General features: G+C 37.0%; 1 protein-coding gene across 3 annotated transcripts in view; it reads left to right on the forward strand.

The window, feature by feature from the left end:
• IQCM (IQ motif containing M) overlaps window positions 1-14424 on the forward strand; it is a 482806-nt gene that overhangs the window by 399281 nt on the left and 69101 nt on the right. For 2 of the 3 annotated variants that reach the window (XM_040472666.1, XM_040472674.1), the window contains exon 13: window positions 510-724. In XM_040472666.1, coding sequence (XP_040328600.1) covers window positions 510-709 — 200 coding nt within the window. In that variant the 3' untranslated portion in view covers window positions 710-724. Of the gene's footprint in view, window positions 1-509; window positions 725-14424 lie in introns of those variants that run through there. The other variant, XM_040472682.1, reaches the window with a different exon arrangement.

Below are 14424 nucleotides of genomic sequence, written 5' to 3' on the forward strand. Positions count from 1 at the left end.
AAAATAAGTAAACATTAAAAAAATAAAATAAATATTTGTATACACATCATTGTATTTTCTTAAAGACCATAGCCTAGGAATATTAATTTAGTCATTCCACTTTAGGGAACTCTACGTTTAGTCAACATTTTTGTCAGATTAATCTGATTTCCATTGTTTAATAGCAATTACAAATATATATATAGTTATATTATGTATAATATAAATGCTATTCATTGGTTACTTTACTTTTTTCCATACCTGTTAACAATACTACTTTAAACTGATAGTGTTTAAAGACAATATTAGTAAACCCATTACTCCTTAATTTTTGCTAGGAATTATCTGCACAGTAAGATTATTGGTGAAGTACCTCTGACTAAAGAAAACCCAAGTTGTCAACATAACCATTAGCATTCAAATTATTAAAGAGTTTCTAATGTGCATCCCTTAAAAATACATTAGACATTTTTGCAAAATGTCTAAAATTTAAAAAATATATATTCTTTTTTTTTTTTTTTTTTTTACAGAAGACCGTGACAGATATTCTCAACTCCTCAAGAAGTACAATGCGATTGAAATGTTATTTACACTCTATCCTCCTCAAGGTGCCCATGTGTGTAAAAATATACGACTTAGGTCAACTTGGCTGAGACCTGTAGTAAATGGGGAAGAAGGATATAAATATATAGGTAAGATGCTGAATCTTATTATTTTTTTTATATTATAGAAGAAATGACCCTTTATCTAACTCTTATTTGTCACTTAGATGATGGAGTGTAATATCTAGGCCCTGGGGAGTATTCATTTTAGTTCTTAAGTATTATTCCTGCAGTTTAAAAAGTGTCTGTATTACACTGGTGTTTCCTCTAGAAAGCAGAAACACACTGTGATTATTCATTCACCTGATGATGGACATTTGTGTTGCTTTCAAAAATGTGATACTCTACGGATAGTTACTATGAACATTCATTCATGCACAGGATCGTGGATAGACCTATCCCAGCATTTCTCTTAACCAAACTGTTTTCCAAAGCAGTTCTATCATTTGGTATCCCATGCCCCCCGCCCCCTGCAGACTTCAGAGCTGCAATTGCTCCACATCAGTACTTGGTATAATTAGTTGTTCTAATTTTAGCCATCCTAATAGAGAAGTATTGGCATTCTGATGTGGTTTTCATTTTTCCAGGAGATAATGATATTTAGCATGTTTTCATGTATTTGGCATTGGATATCATCATCGGCCAACTGTCCATCTTAAATTTTTTGACCATTTTTTAATATATATCTTTTATTATTGAGTGTTGAAAGTCCTTTAGATATTCTGAATATAAATCCTTTAAGATATATTCTTTGAAAATATTTTCTCCTAGTCTGTGTCTTGTATTTTCTATCTTTCAATAATATGTTTTGAAGAGAAGTTTTTAATTTTGATGAAATTCAGTTTACTACTGTATTCTTTATGTTTTTGTTGTGATAGGCAAGAAAACTGGCCAGACTTCTGGTCTCAAGGGTTTCCTCCAGAAAATTTTATACCTTTGGGTTTTATATTTCAGTGTATAATCTGTTTTGAGGGGTTTTTTTTGTTTTTGTTTTTGTTTTTTTGGTACTTGGCTCAAGGCATAGATTGAAGTTCTTTTTTTTTTTCTTAAATTTAACATGGTGATATCCAAATATGCTAGCACTATTTGTTGAAAAGACTATCCTTCTGTTAATTACCTTTGTATTTTGGTAAAAACCAAATAGACTAATGAGATACATAGATGGCAAATAAGCACATGAAATGATTTCTCTTTAAGTTTTATATAAAATGGTCAACATCTTTAGTAACTAGGGCAATACAAATTGAAGCCACAAGAATACTCACCTATTAGACTAAAATAAAATTGAAAATATGACAGTGCCAAGTCTGGCAAGGATGTAGAGCAACTGAAACACTCATTTATTGCTGTTGGGAATGTAAAATGATATAATCAATTTATGAATATTTTGTTGGTACTTTCTTATAAAGTTGCAGTACTGTATCCATAACCCAGCCATCTCAGTCCTGGGTAATTACCCAAGAAAAATGAAAGTATTCGTTTACCAAAAACCTGTATATAAGTGTATATAGTTGCTTTAGTCATAATTGCCAAAAGTTGGAAACAACATAAATGTTCTTTAGCTGGTGAGGTGGTAAATGAAAATTTTCACATCTACACAATGAAATATTTTTCACCTATAAAAGGGAATGAACTATTGATACAACAACAGGAATTTCACATGCATCATGTTAAGTGAAAGAATCCAAATTCATAGGCTATATATAGATTCTATTTAAATGACAGTTTGGAAAAAGCAAAACTATAGGACAGAGATCAGTCCTGTGATTTCCAGGGCTTACAGCTGGTGGGAGGATTTGATTGCAAAGAGGCAGCATGAGGGAGTTCATTGGGTGATGGGATTGTTCTGTCTCTTGATCATGATAATGGTCATAGGGCTCTAAAAATTAGTCAAAATGAACTGTATAACAAAAGAGTGAATTTTACTGTAAATAAAATTTTCAAGATAAATACAAAAGAAAAAGAAAAAAAGGATTTATATGAATGACAAACAAGTCCAAAAAAGATGTGCATCATTATTACTCATTAGGGAAATGTAAATTGAAACACAGTGCAATACCACTACATGCTTACTAGAATGACTAAAATTAAAACGACTGAACACACCCAGTGTGGGCAAGGATGTGTAGCAACTTTAATATTCTGCCAGTGCAAATGTAAAATGGTAAAAACACTTTGCAAAATAATTTGATGTTTTCTTAAAAAGTTAAACATAAACCTGTTTTATGACCCAACCATACCACTCCTAGATATTTATCCAAGAGGAAAGAATGTATACATCTATAAATGACTTGTGCATGAATATCCATGGATCCCTTTTTTTGGTAAAAGACTCAAAGTAGAAACAATTCAAATGTCTATCTACAGGTTAAAGGCTAAACAAATTGTGATATATCCATGCAGAATACTACTCAGCAATATGAAAAAACAAACTATTGACAGTATTGATACATGTAACGACATGGCTGAATCTCAAAAGAATTATGCTGAGTAAAAGAAACCAGACCACCCCTCCAAAAAAAAGAGGATAAGAGTATGAGTTCATTTTTATGAAATTACAGATAATGAACACTAAACCTTACGACAGAAGCAGATCTATGTTTACCTGGGATTGGGTTGGGACGTGGAAGTGAGATATGATGGGTTGTGACGGGGATGATGGTAATGTTTATTATCTTCATCATGGTGATAGTTCCATGTATATGTACATATGTCAGAATTCATCAAATTGTATACTTTAAACATGTGCAGTTTTCATTTACACTTCAATAAAGCTATAAAATAAATTTAAAGAACCAAGATAGTGAAATTTGTATTTTGGTAATAATTTTGAGAAATGATTTTAAATTTTAGATTCAGCATTTTAGAACTTATCTATAGAGAGCCACAGATTTAGCACAGTCTCATTGGGCTAGTGTATGTAATGGCATATTTAAGTACCCTGTTCTGATAGATAACATAGGGGAAGAAGAGGAGTAAAAGAGAAGGAAAATTATGAAAAATAAGATTGAGGGCTTCAGGCTTTATAAGATGAATCAAGACCCTGTTGCAATTTATCTTCTCTTTGCTGTTTTCCACCTGAACATTCCCACAGTGGAATCCATATCATTCCAAAGATTTGTGTTCATTGTTTATAGCCCATTTGTGAACATTTGTTGCAAATAAAACAAACATAAAGGAAACATGCAAGAGGCATTATTTTGTAAGTTAAAGACTCTATCTTCTGAAGTTTTATGCTTACCTTTTCCGTTTCTGTAAGTGACCAAGGTCTCGCATTTTTTTGAATTACAGTTGTTATTAAACTGATAGACAAAATAGTTTTCAGCATTTGCCTTGAGAAAGATTAGTGTATTACAGAAGCACTTTCTGAAACTCAGTATCTGCTCTGCTAGAAACATTTTAAGGAAGTTAGCTCTGGGAATTTATTATGTGTTCCACCATTAATAATACTCCACCATGTAGGCACTCCTGTTTATTGATTTCACTCTGTAATTTAGGGAAGTATCATCAGCAAGAACTGAGGAGTAGTAATAGAATTACTGAATGTTCTATAAATGGCATGGGTTGCTAACAAATTAGGTAGAATTAAGACCATACATACTCTAAAAGTATCATTATATCCATGTTTTTATATCTCAGAATTCCTATCATAATGGTTTGAATGTCACTGGAATGCAGCATAAGTCATAGCTTCAAATTGCTTAAATACACAAAGTATTTCTTCTGAATCATAATTTATCATTTTAGATCAATGAATTAAAAACTTTTATTTTTTCTCCAGGAACATATGTATTTACAGAAAATAAGTTTAACAAGCCTTTTGGAAGGCTGGTCTTTTAATGTGTCTTTTGTTATCTTTCCTTATGAGTTGTCTGCCCTTGAGTCCCGCTGCTCTTCCGGCCTGTCGCAGACATACTGAACTTATTTCTCACCTGCATTAGCTTTTGTGACTTTGGTGGATTCTCAACCTGAAAGCTGTAGATTATATTAAGAACCCCTGGAATTCTAATGGGAATACCTTGAAAGGAGTAGGTTAGCCGTTATCTCTCAAGACAATCATTTAGAGAATACAAATGAATGATTAAATTACTTTTTCAAACCAATGGTGCATTCTTAACTGAATCATATTATTATATTAATGTAAGGTTTCTAATTAGTTCAGATCCTGAGTAATGAGCAGAGACCTCTAGTTCTACTACTTCTTCATATATCATTTCCAGCCCTTCATATAGTACATTTTACTTACCCCTATAACATATGGTTATTTAAGTTATATAATTAATGCTGGAACTGATTTCCTGGCCTAATCACTGTTTTGTTACCCATTATAAAAGTGAAAGATATCTCTTTATGCTGTTCGGTTTATTCCACTGCCTTCAGGCAAGACCTGATGTATATTAGCCAAATGAGAATCCCATCTTTAGACTCTCGCAATTACATAATTGTCCTTGACAGGTCTGATTTTTGATGATGATCTATCTCAGAACTTTCTACTCTGAAACATAAGACTTTCTTTTCTTACACATGTTCATTGCAGTTGTAACTTTTTCACAATCCACAAAATTAAGTCTATGCATAGATTAATAAGAATCTTTCTTTTTCTATAATAGGCCTTTAAAAATATTATTCCTCAGAAGCTCTCGTTCTAATCCTTAATGTCTTTTGGTACTTCTCTCTAAACATTTTCCAAATTTTCTCATTTCTTTTAAGTGATGGAATTCAGAACATACGATAATCGAATATATCTAATTTATTGCGAATATAATCCAGCTACCACATATTCTGCTTATATCTCTGTACTTGTTTTAAACTTTTTTTCTTCTTCCAATATTTTATTTAAATTCAAGTTAGTTAACATATAATGTAGTATTGGTTCAGTATTAGAACCCAGTGATTCTTCACTTACATATAACACCCAGTGATCATCCCAAGTGCCTTCCTTAATGCCCATCACCCATTTAGCCATTCCCCCCACCCATCTCCCCTCTAGCAACCCTCAGTTTGTTCTTTATAGTTAAGAGTCTCATATTTCACTCATATGTGGAATTTAAGAAACAAAACAAATGAATATAGGGAAAAATAAAAGAAGATAAAAATAGGCACTTGTTTTAAACTTTTAAAACACACATCTCAGCATTTGGATTTCTACCCATCATCATTCTTTCCTTTTTTACCATATTTTCTTATACTATTAATATGTGTGCAATTTATTTTGCCTTCTTAAACTTGCTATCCTGACTTGTCCTGATTATCCTTAACTTATTAAGATATAGACATTTGTACTCTTGTTAAAACTGCTTTGAGTTTTTAACCTGTTCTTTGGGGTATTCTGTAAGATTAATTATTAAAAAATGAAAAACTCAAATAAATCCTGATTTGAAGGGAGCGTCATATATTTTATATCACTTATATATGCTTAAGTACAGGAAATGGTCTATTATAGTTTGGATAAGTTTAAACATACTATGGTTATATCAGGGTCTTACTTAGCCTATGGATAACCTGCTTGTTTGAGGAGAATAATATCACTAAAAGCTATATTTTATATTCAGTTGGACTTGTAAAGTTTTTTTGATATATACTTGTCGATGTCCCTTTTTACCCAAAATAAACTATCAGCAGCCTCAACTTTCATGTTCTTTAATGTCCCTTTGATTTTCTTTGTTAAGGGCAAATTATGTGATTATGTTTTCATGAGGGTACTTGCTGGTGGAACAATGGTATTTTATTTTTAGATGATGGTTCAGTTGGTTAAAACTTTCAACATTTAGTACATTCACAGAAATTATCCACAGAAAGATAAAAATGAATGCTGTATTGTATCTGGTGAAAGGTTTTCAACTATGGTCAAGTTATTACAAATTCTTTAGGATGATGAATGAGGTCTTGCTCATTTAATGGAATGAATGTGTTCTATGTGAATTCCATTTTTTCTTGGACTTCATTGATAAAATCAGAGCTATGTCTCCCACTCTCCCAAAACCCAGTTTCACCAAGCAGGATGGAAGCATTTGCGAAAGACATTAAGATGTGGCATTAGATCTATAAGCTAAAGGAAATGTGAGTTTCATATTAAACAGTAATCTACCACTCAATACTTCTGAACTTTTTAAAATGAAAATTGTAGGATTAATGTCTTATTATTTGAATTCTGCATCCATTTATTTAACAAGCATGAAAAAAGTGTCAATTATGTTCTTGGCAGTAAAGTTTGAAAAATAATTTGAGCTTAATCCCTGCCCTAGAAGTGTTCACATTCTAGCTGATCCAAAGCACTATCAGAGTGTTTTGGCTCAGTCAGTGCCAGTGAGCACTTCTATTGGTCTATGGGTCAAACAAAATGCCACAAAACAAGGATCTTCAAAAAAAAATCTTGGGAGAACCTGCCTAACAGCAACAGTCAATATCTGGAATAAAAACTCCAAGCTCAGTTTGTTGTACATCTAAGTAAGTGAGAGTTATCCTGGTTAAACAGTCTTTCTGAGCAAAGCAGACTTTTGATAATATATAGGGTTTGGGGGAAGAGTGGTAGCTAGCTCTGAAGATGGACCCAATGATCTGTGCCTCCTGGTATTCATGCTTTTGTGGAAATACACATACTGTATCAGAATACAAAAAAAAAAAGTGATGGTGTGATACCTCTGAGGCTAGTTCATAAAGAGATTTTGTGACTCCTGCCTTCTCTTAGATAAGCTTCTCTGAGGAAAGGTAGCTGCCATGTGATAAAAGTCTTAGGCAGACCTGTTGAGAGGTCTTTGTGCTAATGAACTGAAGCCATCCACCTACAACCAGTGAGGAACTGAGGTCTGTGTGAGTAATGCAACATGGAAGTGGAGTCTACCCCATCAGTCCTTCAGATGACTGTAACCCCATGAGAGACTGTGGCTGGACCCACCTAGAAAATCCACTCCAGATTCTTAACTCTCAGAAACTATGTGAGACAAATGTTGTTTTAAGCTTCTAATGCAGGGGTAATTTGTTACACAACATGAAAGTTAGTGGTTAGTGGCTTTTAGCAATGGAAGTGAAATGACATAAGATCTAGGGTAGGGGTGCCTGGTGACTCCGTTGGTTAAGTGTCTGACTCTTGATTTAGGCTCAGGTCATGACGTCATGGTTTGTGGGTTTGAGCCCCACATTGGGCTCTTCAATGACAGTGTGGAGCCTGCTTAAGATTTTCTCTCCCTGTCTCTGCCCTTCCCCTGCTTGCACTCTGTCTCTCTCTCTCAAAATAAATAAATAAACTTAAAAACAAAAAAAGATTAGGGTACAGTTCCTCAGGAAAGACCAAGTTGCTGATTGACTGGCCTTCAAACATGTGTTAATAGAGAGGGACTTTTGCTAATTAGTTAGATTTCAAAGTAGTATCTCTCACTTACTGGTTGGTTTTCAGAAGTATGTTTCCAGAATTGAGCTATCACTTGTTGATAAAACAGGTTTATAACTTGTTCTGGGCATTACCTGCCACCACAGCTAAAGAACTATAATTGATTAATTAAAGAGGTTTAAAAATAAGTTGTAGTAACTTATTGCCATAGTTGTAGAAACATTTGACTTTTCTTAAGAGTATAAGGACATTTTATTCTCAATAAATAAGCACATAAAGAAAAACAATCAAGCTTTCATGCTAATTGAAATAACAGAAGCAATTAAGTATAATTGTGAGCCTAAGAGAAGGGAATGACTACATCTGGCTGTATGAGAGATGATTTTATAAAGATTATGGTATATGAGTTGTTCTTATAGCACAGATTACAGTTAGTAAGTAGATAATAAAGTGTTATAGGCAAAGGGAAGGACATTGGAAAGATCCATTCTCTTCAGTTGTTTGTTTAAAGAAATTCCAACTCACACCCCTTTTATAAAGTATTCCTGCACAACTTTTACATGAGATTAAGACAGTGGTTTTATAAAGCCTGATAAATTGGTGGCGTAGTATACAATGCCAAGTGTCATAAAGTCACCTCTTGGAAGTTTATGCCCGTACACTCTCACATTTAGTTAATATAGTTTATGACTACATAGCATGCGCACGTGCGCGCGCACACACACACACACACACACACACACTCTAATCTTTCCTCATAAGTTAATTAATATTTTAGGTAATAAGTACATATTTTAATTATAGAAGTAATATATAAAATTAGAGATGAGAGTAAGTTCTTATGTGTTAAAGAGTATTTTAGGTGATGAATTCAACTTCAGAATGCAATAAAGAATTTGGAAGTTCACATAAAAGTGTCTCTAGCCAGTCAAAATTGATATAACAAAGGGAACATATTAAAGCTCACAGGATAGAGAGAGGAGGAGGGAAGATGGCGGCATAGGAGGACGCTGGGCTCACCGCGCGTCCTGCTGATCACTTAGATTCCACCTACACCTGCCTAAATAACCCAGAAAACCACCAGAGGATTAGCAGAACGGAGTCGCCAGAGCCAAGTGCAGACCAGAGGCCCACAGAAGAGGGTAGGAAGGGCAGCGAGGCGGTGCGCGCTCCACGGACTGGCGGGAGGGAGCCGGGGCGGAGGGGCGGCTCGCCGGCCAAGCAGAGCCCCCAAGTCTGGCTTGCAAAAAGCGGAGGGGCCTGACGGACTGTGTTCCGACAGCAAGCGCGACTTAGCGTCTGGGAGGTCATAAGTTAACAGCTCTGCTCAGAAAGCGGGAAGGCTGGAGGACAAAGGGAAGGAAAGCTGCTGAGCCCCCGGACGACAGAGCTCAGTTTGGTGGGGAACAAAGGCGCTCGCCAGCGCCATCTTCCCCGCCCATCCCCCAGCCAAAATCCCAAAGAGAACCAGTTCCCGCCAGGGAACTTGCTCGCTCCGCGCAAACACCCAACTCTGAGCTTCTGCGGAGCCAAACCTCCGGCAGCGGATCTGACTCCCTGCTGCTGCCACAGGGCCCCTCCTGAAGTGGATCACCTAAGGAGAAGCAAGCTAAGCCTGCCCCTCCTGCCCCTGCGCACCTTGCCTACCCACCCCAGCTAAGACGACAGATCCCCACCATCACAAGCCTGGCAGTGTGCAAGTAGCCCAGACAGGTCACCCCACCCCACAGTGAATCCCGCCCCTAGGAGAGGGGAAGAGAAGGCACGCACCAGTCTGACTGTGGCCCCAGCGGTGGGCTGGGGGCAGACATCAGGTCTGACTGCGGCTCCGCCCACCAACTCCAGTTATACACCACAGCACAGCACAGGGGAAGTGCCCTGCAGGTCCTCACCACGCCAGGGACTACCCAAAATGACCAAGCGGAAGAATTCCCCTCAGAAGAATCTCCAGGAAATAACAACAGCTAATGAGCTGATCAAAAAGGACTTAAATAATATAACAGAAAGTGAATTTAGAATAATAGTCATAAAATTAATCGCTGGGCTTGAAAACAGTATAGCTGACAGCAGAGAATCTCTTGCTACAGAGATCAAGGGACTAAGGAACAGTCACGAGGAGCTGAAAAACGCTTTAAACGAAATGCATAACAAAATGGAAACCACCACGGCTCGGATTGAAGAGGCAGAGGAGAGAATAGGTGAACTAGAAGATAAAGTTATGGAAAAAGAGGAAGCTGAGAAAAAGAGAGATAAAAAAATCCAGGAGTATGAGGGGAAAATTAGAGAACTAAGTGATACACTCAAAAGAAATAATATACGCATAATTGGTATCCCAGAGGAGGAAGAGAGAGGGAAAGGTGCTGAAGGGGTACTTGAAGAAATAATAGCTGAGAACTTCCCTGAAGTGGGGAAGGAAAAAGGCATTGAAATCCAAGAGGCACAGAGAACTCCCTTCAGACGTAACTTGAACCGATCTTCTGCACGACATATCATAGTGAAACTGGCAAAATACAAGGATAAAGAGAAAATTCTGAAAGCAGCAAGGGGCAAACGTGACCTCACATATAAAGGGAGACCTATAAGACTCGTGACTGATCTCTCTTTTGAAACTCGGCAGGCCAGAAAGAGTTGGCACGAGATTTTCAGTGTGCTAGACAGAAAAAATATGCAGCCGAGAATCCTTTATCCAGCAAGCCTGTCATTTAGAATAGAAGGAGAGATAAAGGTCTTCCCAAACAAACAAACACTGAAGGAATTTGTCACCACTAAACCAGCCCTACAAGAGATCCTAAGGGGGACCCTGTGAGACAAAGTACCAGAGACATCACTACAAGCATAAAACATACAGACATCACAATGACTCTAAACCCATATCTTTCTATAATAACACTGAATGTAAATGGATTAAATGCGCCAACCAAAAGACATAGGGTATCAGAATGGATAAAAAAACAAGACCCATCTATTTGCTGTCTACAAGAGACTCATTTTAGACCTGAGGATACCTTCAGATTGAGAGTGAGGGGATGGAGAACTATTTATCATGCTACTAGAAGCCAAAAGAAAGCTGGAGTAGCCATACTTATATCAGACAAACTAGACTTTAAATTAAAGGCTGTAACAAGAGATGAAGAAGGACATTATATAATAGTGACAGGGTCTATCCATCAGGAAGAGCTAACAATTATAAATGTCTATGCGCCGAATACCGGAGCGCCCAAATATATAAAACCATTACTCATAAACACAAGCAACCTTATTGATAAGAATGTGGTAATTGCAGGGGACTTTAACACCCCACTTACAGAAATGGATAGATCATCTAGACACACGGTCAATAAAGAAACAAGGGCCCTGAAGGATACATTGGATCAGATGGACTTGACAGATATATTTAGAACTCTGCATCCCAAAGCAACAGAATATACTTTCTTCTCGAGTGCACATGGAACATTCTCCAAGATAGATCATATACTGGGTCACAAAACAGCCCTTCATAAGTTTACAAGAATTGAAATCATACCATGCATACTTTCAGACCACAATGCTATGAAGCTTGAAATCAACCACAGAAAAAAGTCTGGAAAACCTCCAAAAGCATGGAGGTTAAAGAACACCCTACTAACGAATGAGTGGGTCAACCAGGCAATTCGAGAAGAAATTAAAAAATATATGGAAACAAACGAAAATGAAAATACAACAATCCAAACGCTTTGGGACGCAGCGAAGGCAGTCCTGAGAGGAAAATACATTGCAATCCAGGCCTATCTCAAGAAACAAGAAAAATCCCAAATACAAAATCTAACAGCACACCTAAAGGAAATAGAAGCAGAACAGCAAAGGCAGCCTAAACCCAGCAGAAGAAGAGAAATAATAAAGATCAGAGCAGAAATAAACAATATAGAATCTAAAAAAACTGTAGAGCAGATCAACGAAACCAAGAGTTGGTTTTTTGAAAAAATAAACAAAATTGACAAACCTCTAGCCAGGCTTCTCAAAAAGAAAAGGGAGATGACCCAAAGAGATAAAATCATGAATGAAAATGGAATTATTACAACCAATCCCTCAGAGATACAAACAATTATCAGGGAATACTATGAAAAATTATATGCCAACAAATTGGACAACCTGGAAGAAATGGACAAATTCCTGAACACCCACACTCTTCCAAAACTCAATCAGGAGGAAATAGAAAGCTTGAACAGACCCATCACCCGCGAAGAAATTGAATCAGTTATCAAAAATCTCCCAACAAATAAGAGTCCAGGACCAGATGGCTTCCCAGGGGAGTTCTACCAGACGTTTAAAGCAGAGATAATACCTATCCTTCTCAAGCTATTCCAAGAAATAGAAAGGGAAGGAAAACTTCCAGACTCATTCTATGAAGCCAGTATTACTTTGATTCCTAAACCAGACAGAGACCCAGTAAAAAAAGAGAACTACAGGCCAATATCCCTGATGAATATGGATGCCAAAATTCTCAATAAGATACTAGCAAATGGAATTCAACGGCATATAAAAAGAATTGTTCACCATGATCAAGTGGGATTCATTCCTGGGATGCAGGACTGATTCAACATTCGCAAATCAATCAACGTGATACATCACATTAACAAAAAAAAAAGAGAAGAACCATATGATCCTGTGAATCGATGCAGAAAAGGCCTTTGACAAAATCCAGCACCCTTTCTTAATAAAAACCCTTGAGAAAGTCGGGATAGAAGGAACATACTTAAAGATCATAAAAGCCATTTATGAAAAGCCCACAGCTAACATCATCCTCAACGGGGAAAAACTGAGAGCTTTTTCCCTGAGATCAGGAACACTACAGGGATGCCCACTCTCACCGCTGTTGTTTAACATAGTGCTGGAAGTTCTAGCATCAGCAATCAGACAACAAAAGGAAATCAAAGGCATCAAAATTGGCAAAGATGAAGTCAAGCTTTCACTTTTTGCAGATGACATGATATTATACATGGAAAATCCGATAGACTCCACCAAAAGTCAGCTAGAATTGATACATGAATTCAGCAAAGTTGCAGGATACAAAATCAATGTACAGAAATCAGTTGCATTCTTATACACTAACAATGAAGCAACAGAAAGACAAATAAAGAAACTGATCCCATTCACAATTGCACCAAGAAGCATAAAATACCTAGGAATAAATCTAACCAAAGATGTAAAGGATCTGTATGCTGAAAACTATAGAAAGCTTATGAAGGTAATTGAAGAAGATTTAAAGAAATGGAAAGACATTCCCTGCTCATGGATTGGAAAAATAAATATTGTCAAAATGTCAATACTACCCAAAGCTACCTACACATTCAATGCAATCCCAATCAAAATTGCACCAGCATTCTTCTCGAAACTAGAACAAGCAATCCTAAAATTCATATGGAACCACAAAAGGCCCCGAATAGTCAAAGTAATTTTGAAGAAGAAGACCAAAGCAGGAGGCATCACAATCCCAGACTTTAGCCTCTACTACAAAGCTGTCATCATCAAGACAGCATGGTATTGGCACAAAAACAGACACATAGACCAATGGAATAGAATAGAAACCCCAGAACTAGACCCACAAACGTATGGCCAACTCATCTTTGACAAAGCAGGAAAGAACATCCAATGGAAAAAAGACAGTCTCTTTAACAAATGGTGCTGGGATAACTGGACAGCAACATGCAGAAGGTTGAAACTAGACCACTTTCTCACACCATTCACAAAAATAAACTCAAAATGGATAAAGGACCTGAATGTGAGACAGGAAACCATCAAAACCTTAGAGGAGAAAGCAGGAAAAGACCTCTCTGACCTCAGCCGTAGCAATCTCTTACTCGACACATCCCCAAAGGCAAGGGAATTAAAAGCAAAAGTGAATTACTGGGACCTTATGAAGATCAAAAGCTTCTGCACAGCAAAGGAAACAACCAACAAAACTAAAAGGCAACCAACAGAATGGGAAAAGATATTTGCAAATGACATATCGGACAAAGGGCTAGTATCCAAAATCTATAAAGAGCTCAGCAAACTCCACACCCGAAAAGCAAATAACCCAGTGAAGAAATGGGCAGAAAACATGAATAGACACTTCTCTAAAGAAGACATCCGGATGGCCAACAGGCACATGAAAAGATGTTCAGCGTCGCTCCTTATCAGGGAAATACAAATCAAAACCACACTCAGGTATCACCTCACGCCAGTCAGAGTGGCCAAAATGAACAAATCAGGAGACTCTAGATGCTGGAGAGGATGTGGAGAAACGGGAACCCTCCTGCACTGTTGGTGGGAATGCAAATTGGTGCAGCCGCTCTGGAAAGCAGTGTGGAGGTTCCTCAGAAAATTAAAAATAGACCTACCCTATGACCCAGCAATAGCACTGCTAGGAATTTATCCAAGGGACACAGGAGTACTGATGCATAGGGACACTTGTACCCCAATGTTCATAGCAGCACTCTCAACAATAGCCAAATTATGGAAAGTGCCTAAATGTCCATCAACTGATGAATGGATAAA

Source organism: Herpailurus yagouaroundi, unplaced genomic scaffold (genome assembly GCF_014898765.1).
Source record: "Herpailurus yagouaroundi ecotype Mexico unplaced genomic scaffold, PumYag 28, whole genome shotgun sequence".
Lineage (NCBI taxonomy): Eukaryota > Metazoa > Chordata > Mammalia > Carnivora > Felidae > Herpailurus > Herpailurus yagouaroundi.